Source organism: Cibotium barometz, chromosome 29, assembly GCF_041138505.1.
Source record: "Cibotium barometz isolate CiBa-2024 chromosome 29, ASM4113850v1, whole genome shotgun sequence".
Taxonomy (NCBI): domain Eukaryota; kingdom Viridiplantae; phylum Streptophyta; class Polypodiopsida; order Cyatheales; family Cibotiaceae; genus Cibotium; species Cibotium barometz.
In genome coordinates, this window is record NC_141074.1 from 48,378,533 (window position 1) to 48,391,440 (window position 12,908).

General features: G+C 39.5%; 1 protein-coding gene across 1 annotated transcript; it reads right to left on the minus strand.

The window, feature by feature from the left end:
* Nucleotides 1–4,364: 4,364 nt before the first annotated feature.
* On the minus strand, nt 4,365–9,946 carry LOC147622287 (protein NRT1/ PTR FAMILY 8.2-like). Its single transcript, XM_086823386.1, has 5 exons — nt 9,588–9,946; nt 9,290–9,507; nt 8,262–8,782; nt 5,449–5,545; nt 4,365–5,349 (listed from the first exon to the last, which is right to left on the minus strand). The coding sequence occupies exons 1-5, from the start codon at nt 9,763–9,765 to the stop codon at nt 4,615–4,617; spliced, it is 1,749 nt and encodes a 582-aa protein (XP_086679512.1). The 5' UTR covers nt 9,766–9,946; the 3' UTR covers nt 4,365–4,614.
* Between the last annotated feature and the right edge of the window lie 2,962 nt (nt 9,947–12,908).

The following is a 12,908-nucleotide window of genomic DNA, read 5'->3' on the forward strand; positions in this document are numbered from 1 at the left end:
TGCCGATGGACCCAAACACGAAGCTTACAATGAATGATCCTTGTGAGCCAATTGATGCCTCTCTATACTGGAAGCTGGTTGGTTCATTGCTCTAGTTGGTGAACACCAGATTGGACTTGAGCTTTTCTGTGGGGCTGTTGAGCTCATTCATGCAGACATCGTAAAGAGTCTCATTGGGACACAAGATTGCAGATCTTGCACTATCTGCAGGGTACAAAGGATCTTGGACTCTTTTATGCGGGAGGGGGATTTAAGGATGGAGTCAAACTCCAAGGTTGGAGTGACTCAGATTTGGGAGGAGATCCACATCAGGAGATCCACATCAGGCTATAGTTTTTTTCTCGACTCAGGAGCGGTTTCATGGAGTAGTAAGAGGCAGCCAACTATTGCCTTGTCTCGACAGAGACAGAGTACCAGGCTTCTTGTGGTGCTACTTGCGAGGTTGTGTGGCTATGAAGGTTGCTTGGCGAGATTGGGTTTCCACAGAAGGATCCCACGGTCATCCAATGCGATAACTAGAGCTGTATAGCTATTGCTTTGAACCCAGTCTTCCATGCCCGAACCAAGCACATAGAGATACAATATCACTTTGTTCGTGAGAAGATTTTGGCTGGTGACATCTTGCTTCTCTATTGTTTGACGGAGGACAATGCAGCGGACCTCTTCACGAAGTCTCTACCTCAGGCTATGCTCCGGCAGCACTCCAGCTCACTGGGGTTGGTTCCACATCCAAGAGCTGAGAGGGGGTGTTAGCAGCATCTCCTGTCTGTATATTTACACCAAGGCCTCTGTTGTGGGTGTGCCTGCCCGATTTAGGTGTTTTCTCATTTTTTCCCACTTTTCATATATTTCCCAGGTGTGGAGGGATGTCCGACTGCTCTGTTGCCCCCGGCTTTCCCCTGTGTGCTGGCCAACTGGTTGCAGGGAGCTGGCCGACTCCTACAGAGGGAGCTGGCCGACTGCTGCTGCTGCAAGGAGCTGGCCGACTGGCACTGATCTGGTCGTGGGCAGTAGTACTTGCTATCGGCTATTTTCAGCAGGCCGACTAGCTACCCTGGGGCCATATAAAATGGCCCCAGTAGTACTTGCTATCGGCTATTTTCAGCAGGCCGACTAGCTGCCCTAGGGCCATATAAAATGGCCCCTTGCCTCCCACACTCTACACATTGTATTCTGGGATTTTCTTGTGTATATTGCAGAGTTATACGCTTCTCTCTCTCTCTCTCTCTCTCTCTCTCTCTCTCTCTCTCTCTCTCTCTCTCTCTCTCTCTGTTCTGCATATTCTTACAGGAACACCCATTCTTTTATTTCAAGATATTTTATTTTAGATGCGTATTTTATTTATCTCATTTACCAGATTAATGTGTTTAATCAAGCTGTGTGCGCGCTAATATGATATGGTTAGGATTAATGTGTTTAAACAACTGGAAGACATGTGAACACCTTTTATGGTTTCATATTTAGGCATCTATGTTTTTGTAAGGCTAAGGCCTCATACCTTTGTACATACCAAATAGTATTTTATACTTTTGATAGACCCAAGACTTTATAATGCTTGCTATATTTTTATAGATCTTACATGCTCATAAACTCAAAAGCGCTTGTGCTTTGTTTTTGGGATTAACTTTTTGGAAACAAATATATAAATATAGGAGAGTGGTACAAGGGGACCACACTCTACCCAAGGGAGATTCAACCCACTCTTCTCAGTAACCTCTATTCTATCTCTCTTGGTTATTTTATTTGGTTTATTAAGGTTTATGCTTTTAATTTATGCAAGTATATGTTATGCTCTAATTTTTATGTTAAGAAATTAGCTTTTCCTTCTCCAAGTTTCTTAAGGTCCTGACATCTCTTTTCTTTCTACAACTAGTAACATAAAGAGAGAAAAGTACATACTATAAGGGAAAGTACTCTCCTACTATAACATACAAAGGTCGCTCTATAGTAGTGTAAACCCGACTACATGGGTTGGCGCTATAACTAAGCCATAACTGTAATACACCAAAGTAGTTATTACACAATCTGCAAACCACTGCCGACATATCACCCATAATCTCACTAACCATGCTAGTGGTGTAAGTGCAAAAGCTATCACCTAGGCGGCTTATCAATGTTTGCAGTATTAGTTAAGTTGGATATCTTAACACTCTCCCTCTCTCAAACTCAACTCCACACATTGCACTCTAAGTAAGCTCCTAAACTTGCGGAGATTCTATGTACCTAATACCTTTGTGAAGATTTTAGTCACTTGATCCTCTATGTTGATATAAACCAAATTCACAACACCTACTAAAACCTTCTCTCTCATCACAAAATGATAGTGCACCTGAATGTGTTTCATCCTAGCATGATAGACTGGGTTACTACTCATATTGTCACAATCAATAAATGATAACGATCCTATCCACCATGGGCTCAACCATATCACCAAGTAGATTTTGAAACCAGGCTACCTCACAAGCTGCCCCATAAGCTACCATAGCAGTGCCTCTATACTCTACCCCTGTACTCAACAAGGCAATTGTTGGCTATTTCTTACTGCTCTAACTCACAACAACACTTCCAAAAGAAAACATAAAGCCACTAGCAGGTTTATCGTTACTTCATTTTGTCATCTTGCATAGATAATGGCACTTTACCAACATGCATAATGGGGTGCACAGTATAATCACATGTTTTCACAAACCCTAGTTTTTTCATTTTTTGCATGTGTTTAAACCACTTACCATAATTGTTCATGTGGTTAGAGGTGCCAAATTCGACATACCAAATATCTCCTGATCCTGACACATCTCATGTCGTGAAATTGAGCATTGTGTTGTATCACAAACAACTGTTATCACCCTATTTACTTGATGATGCATAGTTTCCTTGCTGCAACTTTCCACTTTTGATGTCTCCCGATCCATATACCAAAGATCTCCCAATCTTAACACATCTCCTGTCATGGAACTGAGCATGTGTTGCATCATAAACAACTGCTCACTTCTGTCATCACCCTATTTACTCGATGATGCACAATTGCCTTGTTGTAACTTTTCGCTTTTGATATCATTCTACCTTTTATAATAATCCTTTTTAATGTTCCCTGATTTTCCATAGTAATATCGCTCCATGCTATTTACATTTTAATTACTTTAGTGACCAACTCGGTCTCTCTAGCTCCCCATGCCTCTAGAGTAGCCTCTTTCGCATGTATAAAACTAATTTCCTTGTTGTAGTTATTGCCTTTGGTTTTGATTTCCAAATAGACCAGCACCACCACATCCTCTAGATAACAATCTACCTCTACCTCTACATGCATCTAAGTAGAAGACCTGCTCATGTGAATTTCTCCCCCAAGATTCATGTCCTTATATGAATGAGCACTTCTTGAAAATCACTGACTGCTCTCAAATGCCAATGGAGGTTTGAAAATCACTGACTGCTCTCAAATGCCAATGGAGGTTTGAAACTGACTGTATGGCAAGGCCATTCACGTTCACAAATGCCATATCATCATCATCTATTAGTCATCCACCAATAGAAGAAAGGGTATCTATAATAAGTAATCATATACACTCAGCTTCATCGACCATTTAAGATCACGGATACCATATCATCATCATCTACTAGTGATCCAATAGAAGCAAGGGCATCTACAAACCTTTTGACTTTCATCGAGTAATCATTTACACTCATCTTTCTTCTGGTCACATTATGTAGCTCCTGCTTTAGTTGCATCTTCTGAGCTTAAGTGTTTGTATTGTACATCTTTCCAAGGTGTCCAATCCTCCTTAGACGTTTGTACATCCTATATATGCACAATCATAGAGTCTATCACACAAATACAGACAACCAATACATCACCTTTCTGACTCTTTTATGCCCTGCTTTATATACATGCACTTATTGTGGAGTGGGATTTTCTTCAACAATCTCTGGCTCTTTTTGATCACCTATTGAAGTCCCAAATCCTATTCATATAAGAAAATTTACCATCTTGAACTTACATGCTTGGTATCAAGCTTGCTTGGTTTCATCTTTGCATGTATTATTTTTGACACACCATTGTTCTATGGAATGTTTATGTTCCTTCGAACGTAAACTAATATGCAAAATGCATGATGTAGTCAAAATCTATATGTTGATCATTTTTCAAATTGTTTGGATTACATTTGTTTGCTTTTTATGGTACAAGCGTGTGAAGGTGTACATTATCAATAAAAGTTGTATGTTCTACTATTTAAGCGAATTGAGAGGGCACTAATCCTAGAAAAGTAGGGAAGCTAAAAGAGATCAAACACTATATATGACATTGAAAGACTCATCATAAAAGTTAGGATTCAAACATTCTTTTAGGCTTCTTTTTCTAGTTGTATCAAACATCTAGCTTTATAATATAAGAAACGTACACAAGGTAATATAAGAAACATGTTCCCTTGCACAAGGTACGATTTACCCCTGTTGAACCCATGTTTTCTCTCTCAATTTTTCTTTTGGTTTTTGGACTTTGAGAGTTGGTATCAGTGAATCTCTAAAAACAAGATCAACAATGAGTGATAAGTTTTGTGACCATCCTGTAAATAACATTATTGTAACCAAGAATTTGAAAAATATGATGAAGAGCGGTTAAGGGGAGGGAGGAGTGGTGGAAGGGGACGCTTGGTACTCATGGGGGTGGGCGTGTTGGAAGGAGTTGGCACAGAAGAGGAAGACGATGACGTTGAGGACGGTGAGGCCGGCGAGGAGCCAAAAGAAGTAGTCGAGGTGGCCTTGGTTGAGGTCCCGGGGTATCCAAGCTCGGCCGGTGGCGGAGGTGGCCGCGTTGACCGCAATGACTAGAACAGAGCTGAAGTAGTTGCCCAGAGCTATGGCGGTCCCATAGAAGGAGCTGCCCAGGCTTCGCAAGGACTCGGGCGCCTCCATGTAGAAGAACTCCAGCTGAGCAATGGCGCCCAGAAACTGGGCGGAACCCAACGTTAAATACTGGGGAGCTTGCCAGAAGATGGTTAGTTCTGACGATGACGACGACGACCTGCGTAGCCGGAGAGTCTCCACGACGGCTGCCATGGCCATGGACACAGCGCTCAGAATGAAGCCCCCGCCCATCCGCTGCAAAGGCGTAAGGCCACGTGAGAAACCGCTGAACTTGCGAGCGATGGGGACAAAGAGCCAGTCGTAGATGGGCGGGCCGAAGATGACAACCGCCAAGTTGAACATGTTCATGGTGGCCGCCTCCATGTGGAAGGAGCCGCCCATTCTGGTGTCCATGAGCAGGCCCTGCTCGATGAAGAAAGTCCCGGCTTGCGAATAGATGGTGTAGAAGATGATGTTGCAGCCCCAAACGGGCAACAGCCGCAACACCTGCAGAAAGACCAAGAATCGCATTACTATTCAATCTACGGCTTACGCATAGGATTAGGGTTCACTAATTACGTTTAAAGGCTTTTAATCTGGGCCTACCTGCTTCACAGCCTCCACCTGCGTCACCGTGCACAGCCTCCATGGGTCTCTCGGCGCTTGCTCGCTCTCTGTCACAGTGGCAGCCTTGTCGAGAAACCTACAGATGCCAGCTCGCTCACATCACCCAACACTTTTATAACCGGTAACTACATGTTTTAACCGGCAGTTAGGTTTAAGTTTTTCCTTTTTGGTATTCTTGAGCAAGACGATATGACAAATTATTAAAGAAATACATCCAATCTTTCAAAGAGAGAGCATGAGATTAAAACAAAGAAACTATCTCCAATTTTTTACAAAATGCATATAACATTTGTGAACAAAAAACCATAATAAAAAAATAAAGGCATTGTATATTTAAAGAAGGTTAAAGCCAACATGTGAAAAAAACCGCTTCAATGTATTTTGCACCACTCAAATTTGAACAATAAGAGCAAATTCTGCAGTTAAAGTTTTCAAAATTCCTAGATTTTGAGAGGTTTTTTTTTAAATGGCTTCACATATTTTAAAAATAATAAATATCTCCAATATTTAGAGGTGAAGGTTTCTCAACATTTGGAAATTGGGTGAACCTTTTATTTTTGCACACTAACCAAGGCATTATGGTTTTCTTTCAAGTCAAACTTAAAACTTTGTGCTATTGAGCTTTTTATATAATTCAATTTAAAAATAGTAATAGTACATAACGCCTTAAATTTTCAAGCTATTTGCTCAAGGCACTATCCATGCTTTTCATGTGACCCAAAAACTATCTACATGAATGTGAACCATTAAATGACTCAAGATTCCACGTTTATATTCCTCCCATTACAAAAAAACCTTTGAATAAAAAGAACCATACAAGATGCACATATCCACACAAAAAACAAACCCCCCCAAAAAAAGAAAAAGAAAACACATCTCTCCCTCAATCACCACATTTCTAACTATACTAACTTCACAAATAGGAGAATGAATGCTTGGAGTCAATTATCCCTTGCAAAATGGGGAGTGGCAACGATTGTTTTCCCCTTTGGAGGCAATGGTCTTTTTAGAATTACTCTAGTTCATTTTGACGTAGTAGAGTTGCAAGTTTTGCATAGCTTCATTGGCACTCATTTTGAAGGTTGACATTGGTTTTGCATTGTTTCTAAAGGTTGTGAAGCACTCGTGCTCGAGGGAGTAGGAGCCTTTTCGAGGCCTCTTGTGCTTGGGCATAGCGTTAGCACCAATGGACAATATTTTGAAGTCATGTGAACCTCCCCTTTTAAGACTCTTAAGTGTCCCTAAGAAACTCCAAGCCACACCTAAAGCAAATGTTAAGGGGCAAAAAAAATACAAAACTCACCACATTTGAAAGAGACAAAGAAACCGATTGATGGGGACACATTTGAAAGAGACAAAGAAACTGATTGATGGGGACACATGAAGAAGGAGAGGAAAAGCAAGAAAGAGTGAACAAAAATCAAATAAAGGTTGGCCAGCGCTTGCGCTTATTTTAGTTTTAAATAATTGAAATATGTCCTCTTATATACTAGACTTGGGGTGGGGTGGGGTAGGGTGGGGCACACATATTCTATTATTGGTTAAAGAATACCTCTAGTCCACTTGCCAACATGCATCAAGATACATATGAAGCACCCCACAAATATACAATTTGACACGTGTGGAATAGCAAAATTTTATTCAACTTATGAATCAACATTGAAATAGGGGGGACGAGGGGGGGGGTCTTACATGCACCCATTTTGTTACTAGTCCCTTCACCCTAGGAAAAGCACCCTATAAGCCTTCTATTATCCTCTATGAGCCTAGCTTAAGAGAATCTTCGAGGCTTGGGCTATAGAGATTTTCGAAACTTCCAAACTTCAGAAACTTTGATGTTCGGTAGCGTATAGTGTTCCCTACATTTGCTTGTTTTGTACAATCTACCCTTCTCAAGAAAAGTACTAACTAAACCCATAAGTCCTCGGTCATACCACGATGCGCTTGTTCCCTCCATCAAGTGTGTTTGGTCACTAGCGACCCAAAAGCTTATAGTAAAGAAGAAAACCAAAGAGTAAGAAAAGACTACAATCTTGCCAAGAGGGGTTCAAATGGCATTAGCCCAGCATCTAGTGGCATCTAAAATTCAGTATCCCCTTCGCTCGCCAGAAAAAAATGCCACTCATAGAGCGGTTGAAAAGTAAGAAATGTGTGGGAAACAACTCCACAAAAGATCACTAAAGGTATTTACAAACTCACTCCCTTTTCTCGGATGGATGGGGGACCTCCTATCCCCTTTTTCGGCAACTTTTGCACCTTTTTTTCTTAGTTGTAACTTCTAAAGCACCTGGACTTCTACCTATGGTGAAGTAGGAAAGGATTTTGTCTAGAACTAGGGCCAACTTATGGAGGTATGAGCCTTCAAGCATTGCACGGAAAAAACACGAGTTTAGTGCACGCAATCAGACTTGATTCTTGACGGGCACCCTTGCCCTTCAAAATTGACGGGTTTAGTAATATATAGCAAGTTTTGTTGTACTTTAGTGTAATTTTGATGGGCATTTTGAAATTTTCCAAGGATTGTGCGGCCAAAATGCGCTCAAAAACGGGTGTAGCTATGCACTCAACTACTCTATTTTTTGGCCCAACTGGAGAACATGGCAAATCTCACCCACAAAGAGTGCCAAGAATATAGGGGACGTGAAATGACCAAGTTAACGTGAGCGTGTGAAAGCCCTTGTATTTCTTTCCTTATAGGGAAGTGGCAACAGCTGCAACATGTGCAGGGCATCATGTTCATCGATAATATCCATTTAGGGAAATTATTGAGACGTTAAGCTAAAGAATGTTACCTCCAACTTTGAGTGTGCTGCAATTTGCCGTTCGCAGAGCCATCGTCGTCAACAAGAGGGTTCTCGTAAAGGAGATGGTTATCGAGGGGTGCCTTCACCTTCCATTTCCTGATAGCAGAGACCATGACTTGCAGAGCTTGGGCGTAGGGGTTGCCACCATGGTGGCGGAGCTGCTTGTAGAAGGGCAAGCCTGCAAAGAAGAGCACCACTGTGGCTCCGGCCATGGCTGTGCACACCCAGAACCCAACCGCCCACCCCTTGTTGGTCATTATATACACCATCATTGTGTCTGCCAGCACCATCCCCACATTGTCCAGCACCAAATACCATGTGAAGAAGTTGGATTTCTGAGCCACTGTTTCAAATTGATCTGCCCCCAACGACTGCAATGCTGGTTGGAACGCCCCCATTCCCAATGCAACCAAGTACATCGCCACATAGAAAAACGCCCTGTTCCCTGCAGGAATCGTTTCGCCTTCAGATAACATAGAAATTACTGAAATTGTCATCAGTAGAATGCCCTGCCAAACACAACCCATACCATGTAAGTAGCCATACATAATCATGTACGTAAGGTTGGAGATTAATGCATAACTTGTAAGCGGTTTAACCCATAGGTGTAGCAGCCCTAATTGTGACCTAATTGTCTCCATCTGATCAAATGCTACCCATTAGAATGTGAAGGTGTGGGCTCTAATTGTCTCCAACTGATCAAATTAGGGGGTTAACCAAACATTAATTATCATGAGCTAACCCACCAGCACATTAACGACCAAACCATGATTAACATTTGGGGGTTCTTTACCTAAACCATAATTTATGCAAGTACCTTAAGGTTTAAACCTTGATGAAGGTTTGGCTATCTTAATCTATATGTGCAAGAGCTGATTAGGGTTTAGGTTATATAATCTAAGCTCATCAACCTCTAAACCATGGTTTAGAATGTGAAGGTGTGGTCTGTCTGTAATTGTCTCCAACTGATCAAGTTAGGGGGGTAACCAAACATTAATTATCATGAGCTAACCCACCAGCACATTAACGACCAAAAAGAATGCACAGGCCCAGAGACGCCCAAGTGATGCCTCAGCAACGAAAGCTCCAAAAATTGCACAAACAAACTGGGTGCCCAGCCAGTAGTTGGCATTGTTGGCTGCCGACGCGTTGCCCGCATCCAACACATCTATGAAGAAGAGAACAATGTTGAAAAATATGCCAAAGTAGGCAATGTATGACAAGCATATGGTGCCTGCACATACAATACGCGGGCATTAATCTCAGATTACCGAGGAATAAAACCAGGTTTTAGTGCTTAAGTAAGTGGATTACCGAGAGTGAAGATGAGTGTCTTGTTTCCGCCAAGCTTGCTTGTTTGGGAGGATGGTTTTCCAAGCCAGTTGTAGGTCTCTGCGATGTCGCAGCCGCTGCCATTGGTTTCTGGTGGATGCAGAAGAGGTTTGCGTAAAGTCTCGTTTGCAATCTCGGTCCCATTTGCATGATTTGTCATTCTACAGAGAAGCCAACGTTGCCAAAGGAAAGAACTGGGGTACCTGGGTGTTTCTGTGTGTGTGAGAGAGAGAGGGGGGGAGAGCGGGCGTGTGAGTGTGTGAGAGAGAGCTTGTGTGTGTGAGAGAGCGAGAGAGAGCGCTTGTCTGTGTGTAGCGCTTGTCTGTGTGTATGAGAGAGCTCTAGATTCTATCACCAGACTTTTTGCAAGTGCCAGGCTCGTGTCAAGTGATTAGATTAGCAAAAAGAGCTCACCCCCATAAATGCTCATACATATCACATGTCAAAACTTTAGAAATACCTTTTGAACGTCTACCTTTGGTACAGTTTTTCTTCTCTATTAGGACGCTTTAGGAGCCCATCCTACATTTCTTCTTCCAAAAATATCGTAAATTTCTCAAATAAAGACACCAAAAAGGTTGGGTGAGTTGGATTGAATTGGTGTGTAGCCCCTTGACAAGGGTCATATTCTAACTTGAGGAAAACTAATGAAAATTTAACATTTTTAGCTATAAAATACACCAATCATAGGATTTTGGTTATGGAACATTGGTCATATTCCAACCGTGTCCTTTTTCTTTAAAAACGTTTTTTTTTGTGTGTGCACTAATTTCATACATACACATGACTAAGGAACTCACGCTCTCTCTCCATTCTCTTTATGGTATCAGAGCTCCAATTCATGTGAAAGCTAAGAAGGCAAGCAAGAGGCAAGAACAAGGCAAGTAAGGAAGCAGTACATCGGTAAAGATATTTTCATCTCTTTCTCTCTTTGATTTTGGAACGTAGTTGTGAGAGCTCTAGGGAGACAGGGAAGTCACTGTCTCTTAGATTGGGGCATCCTCCTAGTGGGTGAAGGATGAAGACACTATTGTGTACAATTAACTACAAATTAAAAGGTTTCAGTGTAATTCGAGCCTATTTCGGGCTCCATTTGGCTCTACAAGTATTCTAAAGGCACTATTTGAAAGTGTCGATTTTGACTATATATGCCCCATCACTGCAAAGGTAGAAATTTAGTTGCTGGACAGTCTGTGCAGAGAATCTGAGATTTATAACTTGTTGGTGTGGATGTATGTTTGTGAGAATGTTACATATACAATTGCATTATAACAGGTGTACGGTACTGCTCTGTTAGAGATTGCAGGTTTGTAAGTATAGAAGTTTTTATAATTGTTTAGTAACTTGCTCACATAATCACGTCTGCATCATGTATGTCAACATCACTATCACCAACTCAAAACATTCACATAAATGACTAATAGCATGATTCCTCTATCTGTCACCATTTTTCAACCATACCAAGGCTGGTCCAGCAGGCTTTGCCGTGTGAGCCATCCTTTGAACACTCCCCACCGCCAGCTGTTGTAACCAAACTTCCCTTAGAAAAAAACATATACCAAATGCTCCCTCCAGCATTCTGGCGTAAGACAGTCCTTTAAGAAAACAGGGTTTCTATGCAAGTTTTCAGTTTGATTTTCTTTTGAATACAATGAGTATTTCTTAAATCAGTATCCCCAAAACTTCTTGAATGGAATTTTGAATTTCATACCAGAATTCGTCGAATTCTGTAAGCTTGATCCACATATCAATTCGAAGGGTCTCAAACTTAGTTTTAGATTTGGTGGGAGTTTTGAGTGTATTTTTCTAAACTGGTCACATCTTCTTTCCTCGAAACGGATGAAAGAGTTTGGTCTTGGTCATAGTCTAATTCAAGGTTTGAGTCGGATAAGATTTTTCCTGAACTATCTTTCTCGAAAAGGTTTGATAATTCAGTTACTATTTTACTGAATTTCTTTCTTTGAATATTCACTTAACTGATTTCTAAATTAGTTATGAATTCCAATGAGGAATAAATTAATCATTTATCTGAATAATTCGATCTCGATAGATTTCCTGAATTTTCTTTTTACAAACCGAGTGAATATAAAACGATAGAAATTTCTCTCTTAGAGTATTTAATTATTCATTTATCAATTACTCATAGAATTTAAACATAGAATTTAAGAGAATTCTAATTTTGATATAAAAATTCTTTATGCATCTGTTTATGCATAAAAATCAACTTCAATGGAGATCACACTTTTATATAAAAAAAGAATTTCTTTATGCATCTATTTATGCATAAAATCAAATTGAATAGGAATAACACTTTTAAAATAAAAAGAATTTCTTTATGCATCTATTTATGCATAAAAATCAATTTCAATGGGAATAACACTTTTATAAATAAAATAAATCCTTTTATGCATAAAATCAAATTTAATAGGAATAACACTTTTGTAATTAAAAAAATTTCTTTATGCATCTTTCTATGCATAAAAATCTATTTCAATGGGAATAACACTTTTATAATAAAAAATTTTCCATTATGCATCTTTCTATGCATAAAGATCAATTTTAATAAGAATAATACTTTTGTAATAAAAAAATTCCTTTATGCATCTTTCTATGCATAAAAATCAGTTTTAATGAGAATAACACTTTTATAATAAAAAAATTTCCATTATGCATCTTTCTATGCATAGAAATCAATTTTAATGAGAATAACACTTTTATAATAAAAAAATTTCTATTATGCATCTTTCTATGCATAGAAATTAAATTTAATAAGAATAACACTTTTATAATTTAAAAAAAAATCCTTTGTGCATCTTTCTATGCATAGAAATTAAATTTAATAAGAAAAACACTTTTATAATAAAAAAAAATCCATTATGCATCTTTCTATGCATAGAAATCAATTTTAATAATTAATATCAGCGATATCCATGCATATTCATAGGTGAATATGTACATGGAGTAATTAGAATATTTCTTTTAGATGCAAAAATGGTGGAAATTACTCTTTTGGAATAACATAAAAACAACTTTCTTTTCCACAAAATTCTAAAAATTTTTGCCATAGCCTCCTTTGTATGGCTGACCATTTCTCATTTTTATCATTCTTTATTTAACTTAAATCAACCCAAATTAGATTCGTAGAACTCTAATCTACACAATTTTCTAAATTTAAGAGAGTAAACTAAGAAGAGTTTAATTAATCCCTTAGTTAATCTTTCTAGGATTAAGAAAGGCTTGAATGTAAAGAAGAGAAGGAGGTGACCTTTTCATCAAGGCATAGCATTTGAATTTAATTCAATT